This window comes from Micropterus dolomieu, linkage group LG09, assembly GCF_021292245.1.
Source record: "Micropterus dolomieu isolate WLL.071019.BEF.003 ecotype Adirondacks linkage group LG09, ASM2129224v1, whole genome shotgun sequence".
Classification (NCBI taxonomy): domain Eukaryota; kingdom Metazoa; phylum Chordata; class Actinopteri; order Centrarchiformes; family Centrarchidae; genus Micropterus; species Micropterus dolomieu.
The window spans coordinates 15,917,458-15,936,244 of record NC_060158.1 but is presented as its reverse complement, the minus strand read 5'-3'; the positions used below and the strand labels follow the sequence as shown (position 1 = coordinate 15,936,244).

Here is an 18,787-nt window from a genome sequence, read left to right as displayed (position 1 = left end):
CTATATATTTTAAATGTCAACATTTAAATCTGGATTTAAAAAAACACACAATATAACAAAATTATACTTGTCATCTTGATCCTGGTCTTAATTTAGTGTTGTTTTTTCAACAAAATTTTTCTTTTTAATGTAATCTAATATGTAACAAGGTGTCTTAAACATGCTAGATGCTGGATTTTTGAGGTTTATGTCATTATTAAAAAGGAAAAAACAACCATGCTAAATTGGCTGATTGTTTTTTTTTTACAAAAACATATGACATAACAAAACTTTAGTTAAGAAGTGTGACCCATATGCTTTGGGAAGAATAAAACCTCATCTCTATGGCTTACAACCTACAAAGTGGCGACAATGTTTATATTTTAATTCAAACATATCTTTGGCATTTTGTACTGTGACTTTGCTATGTATTGGCCAACAGACTGTATACGCTTATGTTGCATCTCTTAACGTTAAACCCGCTGATATTATTGGCTATGCCGATTTATTGGTCAGGGTGCAGTAATTACAATCCATCCGGTTTAGTTTTATCAGAAATATGACTTCACAGTCTAACAGATATAATGTAAATGAAAACACAAAGTTCAACACCTTTATTGTATCAGTTTTAATGAAAAGCTAACAGCAGTGTAGAGGAATGTGGTTCCACTTCTATTTAATGCAAATATACAATGCAAACAGACCAAAAAGCCCCAAAATTACTTAATCTATACACATCAAACCACTTAGGAGTTCTATACACATGTACACATTAGTGAGATACAAACACAGGAGTTAAAAAAAGTCTAACAGGGCTGCCAAACACTGCGTCTTTCCATAACAGGAATACCTGTACCGTGTGCATTATCGCACATGCATATGAGAGGAGAGGGTCATGCAAGAAGTGAAAAATCAAAACAGAAATCACAGAATAAAAAATGTTAAATATATCATTCAAGTTGTGTGTGTTTTGGCTTCCAGTGCATGTTGCTGTCACTTTTTTGAGCAAGCATGTGACCAGTATGTTGTAGTTTCACCCTCAACGTCTGTGTTTGCTTATAGTAACTTCAAAGCAAAACTGTTATCTACATCAATCAATAAATAGATAAGTACCATTTCCTTCAAGGCTGGAGTCCATCAATTCAGAAGCTGTGATACTTGTATTAGCTTGGTATAAATGTGGTCAGAAAAAACAATACTTGAAAAGTAATTCACATTAGTTGTAATAAGAAGAAATAAATACAGCACAAAATTTGCACTTCACATTAATGACCAGAGATGGGGGAAAAAAAGAAAGGAAGAAGGTAAGGGGCCCAGCTTTGGATCATTGAAAAGAAATTTCAGAACAAACGTTTTATTCCTTTTAATAAGATATTCCATAAGAATATATACTTTAGAAATATTAATCTTCATGTTTGTCATACACATCAAACACTGATCTTTAATCTTCTGCCATTAAAAGATTTTAGTTACTATAGTGGGTAAGCAGAGTTCTGATATCAGAGCATATTTTTCCCAAAAAGCAACATATCCATATGGATCACTCCAGCATGCCTTTCAGGGGGTGGGGGTGGGGGTGGGGGTATAGTGGTATCATATACAGTAATACACAATTTACTATTTACAGCTGTGACAAGCAAGCTACACATATTCCTCCGTTGTTTCCAATGTTGCCATGCAGAGTTACTTTACACCAGCAGACTGAAAGGGAGAGATAAGTTTGGGGAAAGAGGCAAATTGAAGGAGATTCAATTTCTAGCACTAACATCTTCTCTTCAGGAAAAGCTGGTTTACATCAATATCAAGCACTACCGGCACCTTCCCCACTCTTTTTCTGTTTAATATCACCCAAAGATAACACGTTTTATACTGTCTGTGCCGAGCCAAACTGGAGGGGTGTGTGTGTGTGTGTACATATAATGTCGTTGTTAGTAGAAGCAGAGACCAGTTAAAACAAGCAGAGTGGTCAAAATTGAGGAAAAGACAGATCAATGCATTCTGTCACTGATGGCAAGATTTGTGTAAAATAGTGTCCCTTTCAGCTGTATTTCATGACGGGCTGCATCTCCTGCACAGACCAACTATGTTTTAAAAAAACTGTGTGTGGCAGGAGAAGAGACGAGGAGTATAATGAAAACAAGTGAAAGAAAAAGTTAAGGGAGTTTGAGAGCAACGGCCATGTTAGCAACATTTCACAATAAAGGGAGGAGTTCTCTATCTCCCTCCTGTTATCTTGAAGGTGGGGCCTCATTCACGGGAGCGTCCCACGATAGCCAGGATGTAGAGGAATATGTTGATGATGTCAGTGTAGAGGTTGAGAGCAGCAAAAATGTACTCCTCTGGACTCAGGGACAGCTTCTTGTTGCCCAGGAGAAGCTGAGTGTCCACGGCCAAAAACTGCAGAGAAGAAAAAAAGGATGGCATTAGTCATCAAGAGAGTCTACACTTGAGATCAAAGATGAATGACATAAATATGTATTTTCATTATGAATATGGTGCGCGCACACACCCCCTCCGCAGCATCCGATGCTGGTGAGCAGCACTGGCTGTAACCAGGCTGTAACTCGGGACAGACATTCACTTAGTGACACTAAAGTTTCTGTAATGCCGCTTCTGTCAAGTTTAAGGCCATTGTACAACAACAAGTCAAGGTACAGCGTAATGTGCGAAGTTGATGCTTCCTCTGCAGACCAGAGTGTAATCGCAGCCGCTGCAATTAGAAAATCTCGTTTATAATATTGTGATAATATCGCAAATGCAATTAATCGTTCAGCCCTAACACACACACACACACACACACACACACACACACACAGTATCTCACAAAAGTGAGTACACCCCTCACATTTGTGTAAATATTTGAATATCTTTTCATGTGACAACACTGAAGAAATTACACTTTTCCACAATGTAAAGTAGTGAGTGTACAGCTTGTATAACAGTGTAAATTTGCTGTCCCCTCAAAATAACACATCACACAGCCATTAATGTCTAAACCGCTGGCAACAAAAGTGAGTACACCCCTAATTGAAAATGTCAAAATTGGGCCCAATTAGCCATTTTCCCTCCCCGGTGTCATGTGACTCGTTAGTGTTACAAGGTCTCAGGTGTGAATGGGGAGCAGGTGTGTTACATTTGGTGTTATCACTCTCACACTCCCTCATACTGGTCACTGGAAGTTCAACATGGCACCTCATGGCAAAGAACTCTGAGGATCTGAAAGAAAGAATTGCTGCTCTACATAAAGATGACCTAGGCTGTAAGAAGATTGCCAAGACCCTGAAACTGAGCTGCAGCACGGTGGCCAAGACCATACAGCATTTCAACAGGACAGGTTCCACTCAGAACAGGCCTCGCCATGGTCGACCAAAGAAGTTGAGTGCACATGCTCAGCATCATATCCAGAGGTTGTCTTTGGGAAACAGATGTATGAGTGCTGCCAGCATTGCTGCAGAGGTTGAAGGGGTCGGGGGTCAGCCTGTCAGTGCTCAGACCACATGCCGCACACTGCATCAATTTGGTCTACATGGCTGTCGTCCCAGAAGGAAGTCTCTTCTAAAGATTATGCACAAGAAAGCCCGCAAACAAGCTGAAGACAAGCAGACTAAGGACATGAATTACTGGAACCATGTCCTGTGGTCTGATGAGACCAAGATAAACTTATTTGGTTCAGATGGTGTCAAGCGTGTGTGGCAGCAACCAGGTGAGGAGTACAAAGACAGGTGTGTCTTGCCTACAGTCAAGCATGGCGGTGGGAGTGTCATGGTCTGGGGCTGCATGAGTGCTGCCGGCACTGGGGAGCTACAGCTCATTGAGGGAACCATGAATGCCAACATGTACTGTGACATACTGAAGCAGAGCATGATCCCCTCCCTTCGGAGACTGGAAGGGCAGTATTCCAACATGATAACGACCCAAAACACACCTCCAAGAGAACCACTGCTTTGCTAAAGAAGCTGAGAGTAAAGGAGATGGACTGGCCAAGCATGTCTCCAGACCTAAGCCCTATTGAGCATCTGTGGGGAATCCTCAAATGGAAGGTGGAGGAGCGCTTAACATCCACCAGCTCCGTGATCTCATCAGGAGGAGTGGAAGAGGACCCCAGTGGCAACTTGTGAAGCTCCATGCCTAAGAGGGTTGTGTGTGTGTGTGTGTGTGTGTGTAATTTTTTTTTCTCTCCATTTGCAATATTATGGTTAGTGATATGAGGTGGCAATGGCACAGTGGATAAGATGTTAACCCCCGCTCCAGAGTCGTGCAACCTCTGATCTATTTAGCAATTGTAAGTCGCTTTGGATAAAAGCGTCAGCTAAGACACTAATTATCATCATAAGGAAGATTTTTAGGCGCACATTCCTGGTAGATTACTGTAGCATGACTGTCATTGTGATGGCCCCAGGGCCTCTGCCAGGGTGTTTGTGTGTATCTCTGTGTCTTGTTGCAGGGTGTACTTCCCGGTGGAGTGGAGCCGAGCCCATCAGGGAAATCACAGGCTGCTGGCCACTGTCTCCAGATTGCATATAACCCACCCCTAGGTCTGTCGTGATAACCGCATAATTAAAATACCGCACTATTGGTCAAGCCTACCGCGGAGGATGGCAAGCACTGCAACAACCGCAATGGTCATACTGTACACTTCAGGGTGTGTTAACTTAATGAGTGTTTCAAAAGTTCCACAACCATAACATGGGCTGTACGTGACCTAACTCCAAACTCTGAAGCTGTAAGTGTTGTGTTGTTTTACTGTTTATTTTAAAGGTTAGCTAACTTGGCATTAGCATATTGCTCGGCTAATGTGGCTAGCACGCTCGGCGATGTTGGACTAACGTTGTGATCCTGAAGGATAGTCTATGGAGAAACTGTGGACAGTAAGCCTCATTTGAATCTCACTAACTAAGGAGCGTAGTGTGTCGGAAGCCTGCAGCTGTTTTTCCATGTTGGTTTCTGTGTAAATTTAGTTATAACGTTACTTCAGCGCAGTGGATAGCTGTGGACAGCCGTTCTGCTCCACACCGGTAGACACACGCGCGCGTTGCTGCGGTATGTAAATTGACTTGATAGACATGCCCTGAAGGTAATGATATTACTACGTCTGAAAAAGACACGGTAAATGGCAATGTTGTTGACTAGCACGCAGCAGCTAGCTTGCTCAGACCATAAAGCTGCTGTTAGCGGCTCGCTGTGCAGTGAGGTGACAGATGCAGACACTCTAACTCTGCTATATGCCACCAAATTACTTCATTGATGAAAAATGCAATAATACCGCATACCGCGCTGTTGAGCCCCAACATATTGCTGTGGTGGATATTATTTCACCGCGACAGCCCTACCCACCCCTTCCTGATTGTTGTGGGCCTGACTGCTTGCATCTTCCTGGTCCCCAGCACCACCGTGTGTTGCTTTGTTGCGCTTTTGTTTGTTTAAATTAACCTGGCACTAAGTTTTACCAGGTTTCCCAGCTGACATTGGGCGAGAGGTGGGGTAGATCTTGGACAGGTCACCAGTTCATCACATGGCGGTATTTTACCCTCTATATAATAAAATCTTCGTAGTGTTTTAACATCTGTTTTGGTTGAGTTTGGCTCTTGGTTATATATTCAGATCTTAATAGCAAAGTTAGTGTCCCACTTTCCTCTTACTAAGCATGAATCTTTTTCCTACCCGGTTTGCGCTTTACTCTTTAAACGTCCTGCAGATCTAATTATCCCTTATTTGGCAGAATAAAGTTCACTGGAAGGTGGAAAACTGTCTGTATGCCAATGGTGATGACTGTGTAGTAACTGTATCCAGATGACTGGACGCCATTACCCAAAAAATATCAAATTACTGGATAAAATTAACAGCCCTTCCTCAAGTAATGACATCCAAGTGATCATTACTGTAGCACTAAATCTTAAACTTTACACATAATGGCTAAAACTGAATACAAGTAACAGCTACTGAAAAGGGCTGTCATTGTATGTGAAACTTACGCAGGTGAAGAGCAGGGCCCCCAGTGAGGCATAGACAATATGCAGGATCCTGTGACGGATGAAGATGCAGAGGATGGAGAAGAGCAACAGCACCATCAGGCATACAAACAGCACGCCGCGACAGGAAGTGAAGTCATACTTGCTCTGTGGTGAAGACGAAGAGAAAAGACAAGATGTTGGAAAATATAAATTGTGATAAGACATAAAACCCACCCCTTAAAGGGTTTATTGAAATCTCTTTCAAACGCAGTCGTTTTAATTGTATCCATTTCTGTCTCTTCGTTTAGCCCTTTTAAAAATCTCTTTACCCCACATGTATGGTATCCTTTTTCATCCTATTATTATACATTATAATACAACAGTACTAGGATGTAAAAAATATTGTTTTACTATTTATACACACGTGGAAAATACTATAATACAGTCTATTTACATGTAAAGTTACTGTTTTTGTCTAATTTATTGAGTCTGTGATGTGGTTGCTCCCCCAACAACTCAATTAACATAGAACAATAGGAACGATGTCTGTGCGTGTAGACTTTTAAATCCATTTATCCAGGCAGCTGTTGGTGTGTGCTGACCTGTAGTGAGAAGAGGACGACAGTGAAGCAGACCATTGCAGTGATGCCCACGGCCATGATGACAGTCTCTGTGTCATAAAAACTGGCAATCATGCCCACCATGTAGGACAGGCTTAGGGTCAGGATGGACTGCAAGACACAGAAAACAGTAAATTAACATCACTTATGACGCACATTACGTGTTGTAGATTCGGGTGACATGTTGTAGATTCACACTTTTAAAATGTGCCGTAGCAGCCTGGGGATGAAGAGTGCCAACTAGTGTTTTATATTTGCAAAGATCTAGTTACACAATTAATATGTATACAGTTATTGATACACATTACTTTCTATTGTCTGTATTATAAGGATATAGGGCTGGCCGATTAGCCAAAAATGTTATCATGATAAAAAATTTGATATCACTTAATATCGATAATTATCACATTACATGTCAAATCATTATTTATTTCAAGTTTTAAGGCTGATTTTAAACTGATTGCTCCAGAGCAAATGTAGAAACCAGATGGTTAATTTTTTGTTTTAAACTTTTCTCTATGGTCAGAACATGGCAAACACCACCAAACAGTGGATCACTTAACAAATCTGAGGCAGGAAATTCAAAACAAAATCTTTTTTCAACAAATATTCATGAGTAAAATTAAGTAAAATCTTTTCAGTCCCTTTTTCCTTAACAAAATAGAAAAATTAAGTGCTAATTCATTCGTGATTCAAATGAATTAAACAAAGAACATTTGTTATATTGATTTAGGAAAATTATATCGCAATAATTATCATTATTGTTTTATTGCTCAGCAAAAACCTATGTTTGCTTGCTATCTGTTAGATGGATGTTTTCTGAAACACGGCAATAAATAAAGGCTAGTTCATGTAAATTAAAGTGATCAATATCGACATAAGTATTAGCTTGCCTGTAACGTTTTTGATTGTTTAATTAAGCATTTAAATACTGAACGATAACAAACGTATAGCCCTTTTTCACAGCACATACATTTTGACTTGTAGGAAAAGAAAGGGTGTTACTAATTATACTAAGCATGGCTATTTTCTATTCAAATGTCCCAGTAAGCCATGACGGTGGTCTTGCATGTACAATACCAGGACCCTGAAACTGAAGCAGCTAAATGGAATTTAGCCTTCCGTCATTTCATTATTTACACCTATGCTTTTGCTACTGTGACATGTCAAATGTCTTCCATGAACAAAGCCAATTTATCTGTCCATTATCTTCTTGATGACTCAATTATTTAGGCTATAAAGAATTAGAAAATTGTGAGAATTGTCCAAGAGATCAAGGTGCCTTCTTGTCTTATCTGAAGTGTGCCTAAATGCTTAGAAAGGGCCACGTAAATGCTATTTCAGAATTTAGGGGGGTAAAGGGAAATTTACTTTTTTAAATCTAAAAATCAGCTTATATAAATATAGTGAAACACAGTATGTACACGTGAGAAGTCATGAATTAGTTTATTCATTACATAAACAGACTTTTACAATGGGTAATCCATACTTTTTTATGGTTTGGTATTAGGACAAGTTCTTACCAGTGCAACCAGGTTCCAGGGGTGCTTGCGGCGGAAATCTCCACAGCAGCTGAGGACAATCAGAGACACGAAGAAGACTGCGTAGGACACATAGTATGTCCACGGATTGCGTCGCACAAACAGCTTGGCGTCGTCGACAAAGGTGAAGACGGCAACGAAGGAGAAAGTGACCAGCAGCTGCACTGTGAGAACCAGGAAGACCTGGTCGGAAAGAGGTATTAGGTGAGATGAAAACATTATGCTCCGATATGACCTTATATTACACACGATACGTGCATCTTTATCTGACCCATTTAATTTATCCGACACGGTAAAGGACCTACTTTTCTGATGAAGGCTTGTCGGATGCTCTTATCCTCAAAGCTTGAGCTGGTGAACTCCTCATTGTCATAGTAAGATGGAGGCCCATCACCATGGTAACCAGGGCTGCCGGGAGGTGCTGGTGACCAACAATAACAGGACGTCAATTAGGGTTTAAAAATCAACTAGACTAAACAAATGGACACGTCTGTGGTGTTTTCGGCACACTGACTTTAGTATTGATCATCTGATTGATTGCCCAGTCATCTGTGGTAAGATTTATGTAAAGTGGAGCCAGTAACGTGTTTCCTTGCTGGATAAAAAGTGCTTTTACGGTTTTTAACATCGAGTATACAGTGTGTAAATCCCTTTACACAGTAAAACTGAGACAGCTTTATGGCACAAAGAGGAAAAGATATGTTAAGGTAATAAATGAACACTACTTTAGATGAGCACATCGTTTTTGTGTTTGTTTTGTAACTGAAAATGGATAATAAGCAGTGTCAAATGGCATGATGTGCTTACTTTCAGGTACAGCCCGTTATTTGGCTATGTCCTGGTTTATCGCCTCTGTGATACATTCAGGTATCTAATAACAAAAGATTAAGATAGCACAGAAAGAGAAATGTCATATAGGCCTCTCTTTACTTAAACACTCACCTGTGCTGTCACCTGCAAAGCCTGGCTGTGCGAGTCCTTGCTGATAAGGCCCCTGAGGGTAGGGCCCCTGAGGGTAGGGCATCTGAGGGTAAGGCATCTGAGGGTAGGGACCAGGGGCGAAACCTGGGCCTGCTTGGGGGAAACCCGGTTGTCCATAGCCAGCTGCTGGTGGGTACGGTCCCCCTGGGGCTTGACTATAGTTAGGAGGGGGCATACCGAAACCTGGCTGAGGGGGTCCATAGATGTTGTTATGAAGTGGGTTGGTCTCACCCATAACAGGGTATCCACTTTTGTCCTGAGACATGGTATGGCTCACTTTGCTGCTAGATCAATCTATGAAAAGAAGAGAAATAGGAAAAGTTCACTTAAAAAAACAACAACATAGTATCCAGCACAAACATACAGGTAAGGAAATTAAATCTTAAACTTATGTTCACACTGAATATTCACACAATTTCAACATCTTTATTACAACTCAAATGTGCCAGAAGGAAGCAGAGAAAAAGTAATGACGGTACACTATCTAGGCGAGACTGGCAAAGACACAAGCACTGCATCTGCCTGATTAAAAAGGTGACAATGCAGCAGGGAGAGGATAGAGGTGTGGAGCAGAGCTACAGCACATTGCCGTTCTATTTCACAAACTAAATTCCAGCTATATCATCATTTTATGCTTGTTTACCTTGCTTTTTTTGGATTGATTTTGATTTTGTTAAAATATGTCTTGTATTCACTCAAATAGCAGATAAAACCTAAATCTTAATGGAGGTCTCAATGATTGTCAAAGCTGCCAAAAAAACAAAGCTTAGTTAGTGGCAAGTTAAGTATTAGTTAAATCACTGTAATAGTATAAACGCTTGTCTGAGATTTGAATGTGCTGATTGATAGGTAATGGTCATTTGGTTGATTATACGTCATGATATATCCTGTGTTTAAGGTCAGGTGTGGAAACATTAAGGTCAAGTAGGCAAGCGCATCACCCGTTACTGCATTTTCCTTCTTCTACCTTTTAGCTGACATCAGTCTTATCCCTCAGCTTATAGAAGTGACAAAAGTTCACTTTCTGTGATTTACGGAGGTTCCTGATGAACACAAAGTGTTACTTGTTATTAAAGTAACTGCTAACCATGGCTAACTAGCTGCCGTTATCTAATTAGCTCAGTTAGCCTAGTGGTCATAGCTAACTCAGCCCGGACTGGGAGCTCGGAGCACCTGGGGAGTGTATTGTGTTTAACTTGACACCTCTGCAAAGATGCAAAGAACCAAACCCGTCAAGAAATTATTATATAGTCATTAAACTGGCCTCTGTTAGTCTCAGAGGCTGTGTTGGGTCCCAGTCTGGCCGTAGTGTTCACTCAGTGAGAACTGAACCAGTCTGCACAGAGTAGGATGGGGAGGCGTAACACACATTCAGCGCTATTGGCTACTGTAAATGCTAATCAATATCTGCAATGAGTCCCTCCCTGTCTTTGTGTTTTTAAACATGCAGAAGCAAACAGCACATTCATTCATGACAAAATCAAATCAATTATTCAGTATCAGTATTTTAAAATCTTTAAAATGTTATAAGAACAAAATGAATCAGTTCTTTGTTGTTTGAATGAATCATTAGGCTATATTGTATACGATTTAATAATATAAAATAAAAACTCTTAAACCAATAACTTGCAAAACAGTCGTAAAAACCAACATGACAATTAATCGTGATGAGATTGAGTAGTATTACAATTTTTCGTGTTACTGTAGCCAAACAATATATAGCTGGACAACATATTTCAGAACACACTATGATTTGAATGATTTCATTCCAAAGTGTAGCCTACAACCTCTACAGTAGTAGGCTAAAGTCTCCCGCTGTTTGCTACAGACTGCAGATAGCCTAGGCTACTTCACTCAATCTGAAAGGGGGGAAAAAAAGCAGATGATTGTCAAACATTTTATCAGGTGGTGGGTCTTAATAGTGACAGGTAGGAAATACAGCCATTATTTCTAAAATATGTTGTCCAGCTATATATTGTATGGCTACAGTAACACGATTCACTCACATTTTATTTGTAATCTCTGTTCAACCTACTTTCACATCAGTTATGCTACATCGTATAGCCTACACCATCCTCAGCTGATAACAGTTTCTATATCCCTGGTTCCCACTTCTGTTTTTGCTAAATGAGTGAGTTATATGAGACATGAGCGACGGTAGATACAGCTGTTGTATCACAAGTTAATTTGAGCATGTACAGTACAAGACTGTTTCACTTACAGGCTGTATGATAAACTGTTTTCACATCAACTCGACGTCAGATAAATAACGATACATGATACAAATGTTGACTGGCAAGACAATGTTGGTAAATGTTGGCAAAGATAGCAGAATATAAACGGGATCGATGATCGAACGAAGCTGTATCACATGTTAATCTGGACGCTCTGCCACAGTTTACTTTGGTCTCCACTTTGCGGTCCATCTGATCGTCAAACACCTCGGCCTGTTTTTTGAACAGTGACACAGTTACCTCCATGATCACGCTCAAAGTCCTCGCTTTGAACTAATTTGCAGGTGGGAGAGGTCCCTGTGAATCATCGAGCAGCTAATGATGTAGCCTACAAACTACATTCAGAAGCATATATCTACATATACATTACATAGATAAACAAATTTATTATAACATATTTCCTGGTTAGCAGTCAGTGGATTCTGAAGCCACGCCTGCGGCACATGTGGGACTATCACCAGTTATTCTAGCCACCACTTAAACGGTCACACAGGCCGTGAGACACAGCTGAGACGTGAGCCTGCACGGAGCCGGTGCAGACAGACAGCTGCATAGATTAAAATGAGAGCGTATCTGTTGCGTTTACAGAAACCAAGTTAAAGTTAACAATATGGGCTTGGGAGAAAGAAACAAGTTGATATTTGGGCCCATTTTCAATACAATGAGGAGAAAAAAACTGAATGCAGGGAAGTAAAGTGGTCATAAAATAGCTGGTACCACAAACCTGAAGAGACACATTAAAAAGGTACAATGTGTAATCAGGGCTCGAGACTAACAGCGTCTTGTCATGCTGGGGACAATAGAAAATGTGTTTAGAATGAAGAGAAATAATCTATAGGATGCATCTGGGACGAAAGGTGTGTTTTTTTTATTACTATCACTTAGTAAATGACAAACAGAACCGACCTGAGCGCTGACTACAACGGAGCGTGTCTCCTCATGCTGTTACTACAGTCACTAACACTAGCTGGCTGCACACCAGTTCCCGCAGTACAGGTCCATCTATCCTCTCCGTCACAAACGGCTTGCTGATCTCTCAATCGCGCTTTGTAGGATAACTTTTTAAAGTGCCACACATCCTATATCCTGATAACGTTGAACATCTCCACGCAGATAATCCAACTCGGCATACGGCGTGATAGTAAAGTAACCCCTCCCACCCCAGCGCACGCTGAGACACAGCCAGCAGACTCGCTGTTACAGTTTTGCATTATAACCATCTAAAACCTGAAGCACAATCTGGCTCTGTTTGGGACTGTGAGCTGCACTTTATCGGCGCTGCACAAGTTAACATGTGGATTTGTGCTGAGATTTCTGCCTGATCACGACAACAAAAGACATTCGGGCCAGCCCTAGTCTGGACGCTACAGTGACTCACTATCAAGTGGTTTTAACAACACAGGACGACCCGTGGCTAGCAGATTAACATTATTATTTTTATATTATAATATTAATTTCTGTCGATCTCTCTTTAACACAGTACATAGAAAGGTTAATTCTTCACATTCTGTAAATAATGTTAATTTTTTAAACTAAAATTCTTGCCAAATCCTACACATTGTACCTTTAAGGCTCAGCACAAAGAAAGTGAGAAGGTTTAACAAAATATTTGGTTGTTTACTTATTTTAAGGAAACTAGTACGTAGGTAGTGTTGTGAATCATTCAACCTGTGTTTTTCATCAGATAATGTGAAATAAGTATGAATACAGTTACATATAATTATTGGTTTTGGCTAGACCAGATTGACTGAAATGTTCAATAAACTCTGATGAGTAAACCAGACTAAAATGTCAACAGTTTTCAATCCCTGGTGGTCTAGTGGTTAGGATTCAGCGCTCTCACTGCCGCGGCCCGGGATCGATTCCCGGTCAGGGAATAGGAATTTTCTCTGTTGTTGTTCCTCAAATGGAAGTCGCTTTGGATAAAAGCTTCTGCCAAATGAGTAAATGTAAATGTAACTAAAAGTATCCTAAAATAGTTGGCTTTCACTGACTAGGGTAAAACTGACGTGCTCAGACTTTTAGTAAACTAAAATTTGATGAGGTTGACTAAATATAATAAAAAACTAACACGGACATTTGACATAGGACTAAGACTAAAGAAATAAATATGTGACATGTGACTCAGCGCTGCACACTAGAAAATGGAAATCTCTCTCCAAGTGAGGTCAGATTTATAAGGTTGGTTGGCACTTTCAAATGCGCTATGCAGGTTTCACATAAAGGCCTACAGTCCGCAGAGGAAAACTTTAGCTGAACAGGATGGCAGCCAAAAGCCATTCCCCTAATTGCTGACTTCAAAAGAAGAGCTTGAGTGGGCAGCAGACTAACTTTACATTGGCGCATAGGCCTGTGCTAGAGCTGCCGCATGTATATACAATACAGCTGTGCAGACAGTTCATACACGAGCAAGCACACCACCAATCAAAGAAATACACTGGAGTACAAAAAGATCCATTCAGTGGTAGGTTACATAGCTATAAACTATGTTTACAATCCTTCTGTCCTTCTCTCCCCCTCTTTCCAGGCCATACCAAACTGGGCGTTATGCAACTCTGCTCTATTTCACCCTGGCAAACTTATGCAGACTCCACTGTGATCCCCGTCTGTCCATCACTAGGACAGTGCAGCGAGAGACCGAAGACAAACATGGCAAGTGCTGGCTCTGCTTCATACTGACAGTCTCCATTAAGATCATAACAGATTACAATCACTGTCTGAGGAGCCAAATCCCTCCCAGACAACAATGATGGTGTTTGGGGGGGGGGGGGGGGGGGGAGTACACTGAGTACAGCAGTTTTGCTGAATTACTTGAAAAATCCATTGATCTGTCAGTGAAATGTATGTACTGTAGTCAATATCAGTTTAGCTTGAAAAGGATCACTCTCTTGATCTGAACAGACACACCCTACTCAGTAATACAACAAAGGTTTTATTTGCTTTTGCTTGTGTACCACAAGTTATCAGTCAACATGAAGAACTAACTGAATAACCCAGGAGTCCTTAACTAATCATGTGACATACACTGTCAATGCATGTGATCCCCTCCCTGTTCAATGTCCATGTAAAACATTTCAGTTTGTAACTCGACACCTGAGAGGATTTGCCATTGATGTTAGATTGATGCTGGGCAGTAAGACTAAATTCAAATATGAAAATGATCTTACTGATGAAAGAAGCATTAAACTGCGCTCTAGGTCTTTAACTAACAATCATGAGATTCAAAGATATTCCGTTTATATTATTACAAGTTAACCTCACAATTGACACATTGTAACTAGGGAATATTTGGCATTTCTTAAAATAGTTGCACATCATTTTTCTGTCAATCAATCATTTCAGCTCTAGTGTGCTCCACTGCTATGCATCACACGAGGGTAATCTTGTCACATGTGTAAAACAAGAACTTCAACTAACTCTGTAAGTCATTTTTAACAGTAACTTCACCTCGACAGTGGTTTTTAGTAGTGAACTGATCCGTACTGGTCTGTTTGTAGCTTTTCATGTGTATGATGGATTACCTGCAGAGTAACACAGCACACAGTCAAGAGAATGGGACACTAATGTTGAATTATGTCCATGAAGTCACGACAGCTAGATCAGTAGAGACGGCCTTCTCCTCTGATAATTTGACAACAAATGTATATGTCTTAAGACATTGATAGTTGTACTTGATTTAATAAAGTAAAAATCGGGGGAAAAAAGAAAAAGGTTAAAGGCCTTAAGTAAAGGACATCAGTCTCTGCAAGCCAATCATCTCACAAGTGCAAAAGTTCAATTCAATAACCACAAGTTTCACTTCCATTTCTGAGAAGTGGTGAAAGTATACTCAGTCAACATTTTTTTTAAACTTTTTTTAATTTTTTTTTATTAAAGAGTGGCGAGTTAGTTTGAGGCACTGTTTGTGCAGATTTACGAGCATTATGTGGGAGATCTCAAATCCTCTTAGGAGAGACATCCTGACGCTGTGGATAACGACAGTGCCACTATCCCGGCTGCTGCTGATAGCTATCGCTAGGGGAATTAGGTTAAAGGGTAGGATTCAGTGGCTAGCACAATACCTCAACAAACCCATATACAACATGCTATGTGCATGCCTGAACATCACCATGATAGGCAGTGACATAACAGGAACTGCCAGACAAAGCAGTGAGGCCCACACAGAGGTCAACATGTTAACATAATGTGGTGCCACAAGACATTAAAAGTAGGAAGCAGAAGGAATCTCTGATGGATGATAACTTAAGAGGGAAAATAAAATTAAGATTCCATTAATTTTAAAGATCAAGTATACAATGTTTGAACATGCAATTATTAAAGCTACAAACTAACACTTCAGGACTTCACTGTGACATGCAAAATGCTGTTTCACAGTCACATGATGAGTGAAAGAGTTTTGCAACTGGTGGGGGTTAAAAAAAAAAAAGTCTCACATGGTTGTCTCACACACCGCACCAACTCCTCAAAGCCCTCAGTGCACAATGATAACATTTTGAGTCCTATTACGAAACTGTCACTTGGACCTTGGCCTTGTGACAGAAGGCTGCACTTTAGGTAGGTTAGCGTAGTATTGCAACATACTGCTGCCACCACAAAAGACATCTTAATTTCCCTTTATAACAGGAGAGATATTTTTGCTTAAATATCATATTTTGAACAATATGTTATTGTGTTTTCTTGTGCTGACTGTTTATTTCTCATTATACTGACAAGCAAGTTTATGGTTTTAATACAAGCTTATCTATTAACATTTTATTATAAGGATGTTTTCTTGTTGAAACAAAATAAGGGGCCATGTTATAATAACAAGAAATAAATGTCATTACAAATTGAAAGTATTTTGTTTAAAAAAAATAAAAAAATCCTAGTGGAAGTGACACACTGCTGGAGCACAGTTCTTAACAAAGCGCTTGTTTATCACTAGCTTAGAGATGAAATTGACTATTCATTCCTTACAATGTGTAAGCAGTTGCCAATTTCAGGAGGCGGTGTTGGCAAGATAGCTCAGCTTTATTGTTCTCGACTGGTCAATATAAGCCCACTGATCCTTGAAAATCCAAATCTTATCAAACAGAACTGAAGTGTAAGCAAAACAGTCATCCAAAATGTTAAATAGCCCTCCTCTCCTATACGCCATCAACAGAACAAATACATAAATGCTTTTTGCAAGATGAGGCAGTTAGTTTCAATGACTACAATAGAAATTGAGTAATCCTGGACTCAATTTCAGTCTGTTTAACAGTCGGATTGTAACACAACAGCAGAAACATCCATTAAATCACTTATTAGATCTCTCCTCACCTTGTTCTTCCATTAAATGATTATTCACTAATGATAGTTTTACTGTAACCATCAACACTGAAAAAATGTTCATAAAGAATCCCTGACTCAACAAATCAAGAAGCTGCAGCCAGTTATGTACAGCAACTCAACTTAAAGCTTTATTATAAAGAGAGCAAAATTGTTTGCATCATCATGCATGTCCTAGTAACAAGCTGCCAGGGAAGTAGAGCCAATGAACAGAATACAAATAACACTGCGGACAGATCTGATTTACCTGCAGTGTGAACAAACCCCTACATTCCTCACATACACAACATCTTTTCTGCATTTTTCTGATTTTCCTGTTTCTCTAATTAAGTGAAATTACTTGATACCTGTCTAACCTGTTTTCTAAAGCCCAAGGTGAAGTCGTTGAATGTCTTGCTTTGTCCAAACAACAGTTCAAAATCTAAAGAACTTTAATTTTATTATCATAGAAGGCTTACAAAACATTAACATTTGGGAAGCTGGAACCACTGAATGTTGGCATTTTTGCTTGAAAATTTATAATTAATCCCCTAACAAAATAGTTGATTAACCTAATCATCGTTTCAATTCTAGAAAGTATAATAATATGTTGCCAATATCTGCTAGGTCAGGTGGAAACAAATCACTGATATTATAGCTGAAAAGCACCACAGATTTTAATAAAATGTCCTGCACAGAGACTTACAACACATCAAAACGCAAGGGAGACTAACTCAAACATCAATCTGGGCCAAATGCAGGGTAAGACATCTATTTAGAGGTTATACTGGATCTGAAAAATGAGTCTAACATTTACAGTAAGCCCCGTTTTCATGGTGCACCTGTAGAGGCGCAGCATCATCTAGGCCTCACCACCACCGCAGTCAAATGCGACACTGCGAAGATCCGTTACATCAAACTCACACATAACCAGCCACAAGCTAGCAAGATTGTCACTGTACAAAAATATTGATCATCTGTCAGAGATTGTGCGGTATCCCTGCTCGCCCTGACGAATCGATCCAAGATATATATTTTTACGACGACGACCACGCGATGCGCCCCCACATATAACATTACAGTTCTGAGCTGTCAGCTCATTTTAAAGCCATATTTATTTTCTTTGTGACTTACTGTTTCTAGATATATAGATACCTTTCTGCTAATGCTAACGTTTCCTGTTTTGTTAAATTACCGCTTTCTGCCAGACGTTAAGCGGCCGTTGGCGATGCTGACCGACGCTAACCAAAGCAGTGCTCGCAGCCACACAGCCATTTCATGAAAACAGTTAAATTCTACTAACACTAATACGTCCTCACGAAACTCATCCTTACCTTTAATGTGTTTTTTTCAGAGTAACTGCCGACATTAACTCTCCCTCCTCCTCCTCCACCAGCGCTGGACAGACTGAAACAACAACTGGTTTAAGAGCAGCCGCTGACGACGCAACACGACGCCGTCACGTGGTGTGTGGGAATCTCCGTGTTGTTAGGAACGAGCCAGGGGGGTCTGAACCTCGAAACCAGTTACGCCATGACCAACCGCAACACGTTACATCAGTATTAAATATCTTTTTAAAAAATGCAATATATAATATCAACAGGGTAGTTAGTGTTGTACTAGTAGCCTACTCATATTCTAGTATGGTACACTTTAACTTTAAGCTGGGGTAGGCAATTTATTTATTTCAAATGCTCTGACACATGAAGAAAAAAATATCCCTTATCTGTGGCTGTCGCTGAACTGTAATAAGCACGAATTGGCTGGCCTACCTGACCGGTGCACTCACTGCGCATGAAAATATGTTTTGGGGGAGAACTGAAGAGAGGGGTGGAACAAAGCTCTGTTGCTTACCCCAGCAGGGTAAAAGGAAAGTAATGATCTTGGGTCTATCTCTGTATGAGTCCTTTCCACAATGCAGTCAGACATTTGTAATAACTTTCTGACCCTCTCAGTGGCACAGACAAGAACTTAGTGCAATGGTACTCAAACCTTACCACATCAAGGACCCCTAATCGTAAACAAATTAGACCACAGACCCCTACTTGATAAGATTGTTTAACTGTTTTTCCCAATTAGTCACATAGACACAAAAACATTGGAAAATATGGTTGAAAAATACCCATGTTGCCCCTTAAGTAGGATTTTGAATACAAGACTTTCACTTCTATTGGAGGTTTTCACATAGTTGT

General features: G+C 40.1%; 1 protein-coding gene and 1 non-coding gene across 2 annotated transcripts; one reads left to right on the top strand and one right to left on the bottom strand.

The window, feature by feature from the left end:
• Positions 1-592: 592 nt before the first annotated feature.
• On the bottom strand, positions 593-18,087 carry grinaa (glutamate receptor, ionotropic, N-methyl D-aspartate-associated protein 1a (glutamate binding)). Its single transcript, XM_046059463.1, has 7 exons — positions 17,930-18,087; positions 9,034-9,366; positions 8,397-8,512; positions 8,074-8,274; positions 6,533-6,661; positions 5,952-6,095; positions 593-2,376 (listed from the first exon to the last, which is right to left on the bottom strand). The coding sequence occupies exons 2-7, from the start codon at positions 9,335-9,337 to the stop codon at positions 2,227-2,229; spliced, it is 1,044 nt and encodes a 347-aa protein (XP_045915419.1). The 5' UTR covers positions 9,338-9,366; positions 17,930-18,087; the 3' UTR covers positions 593-2,226.
• trnae-cuc lies at positions 13,112-13,183 on the top strand. The gene has a single exon. It is a non-coding gene; the product is annotated as a tRNA-Glu (tRNA).
• Positions 18,088-18,787: the final 700 nt, after the last annotated feature.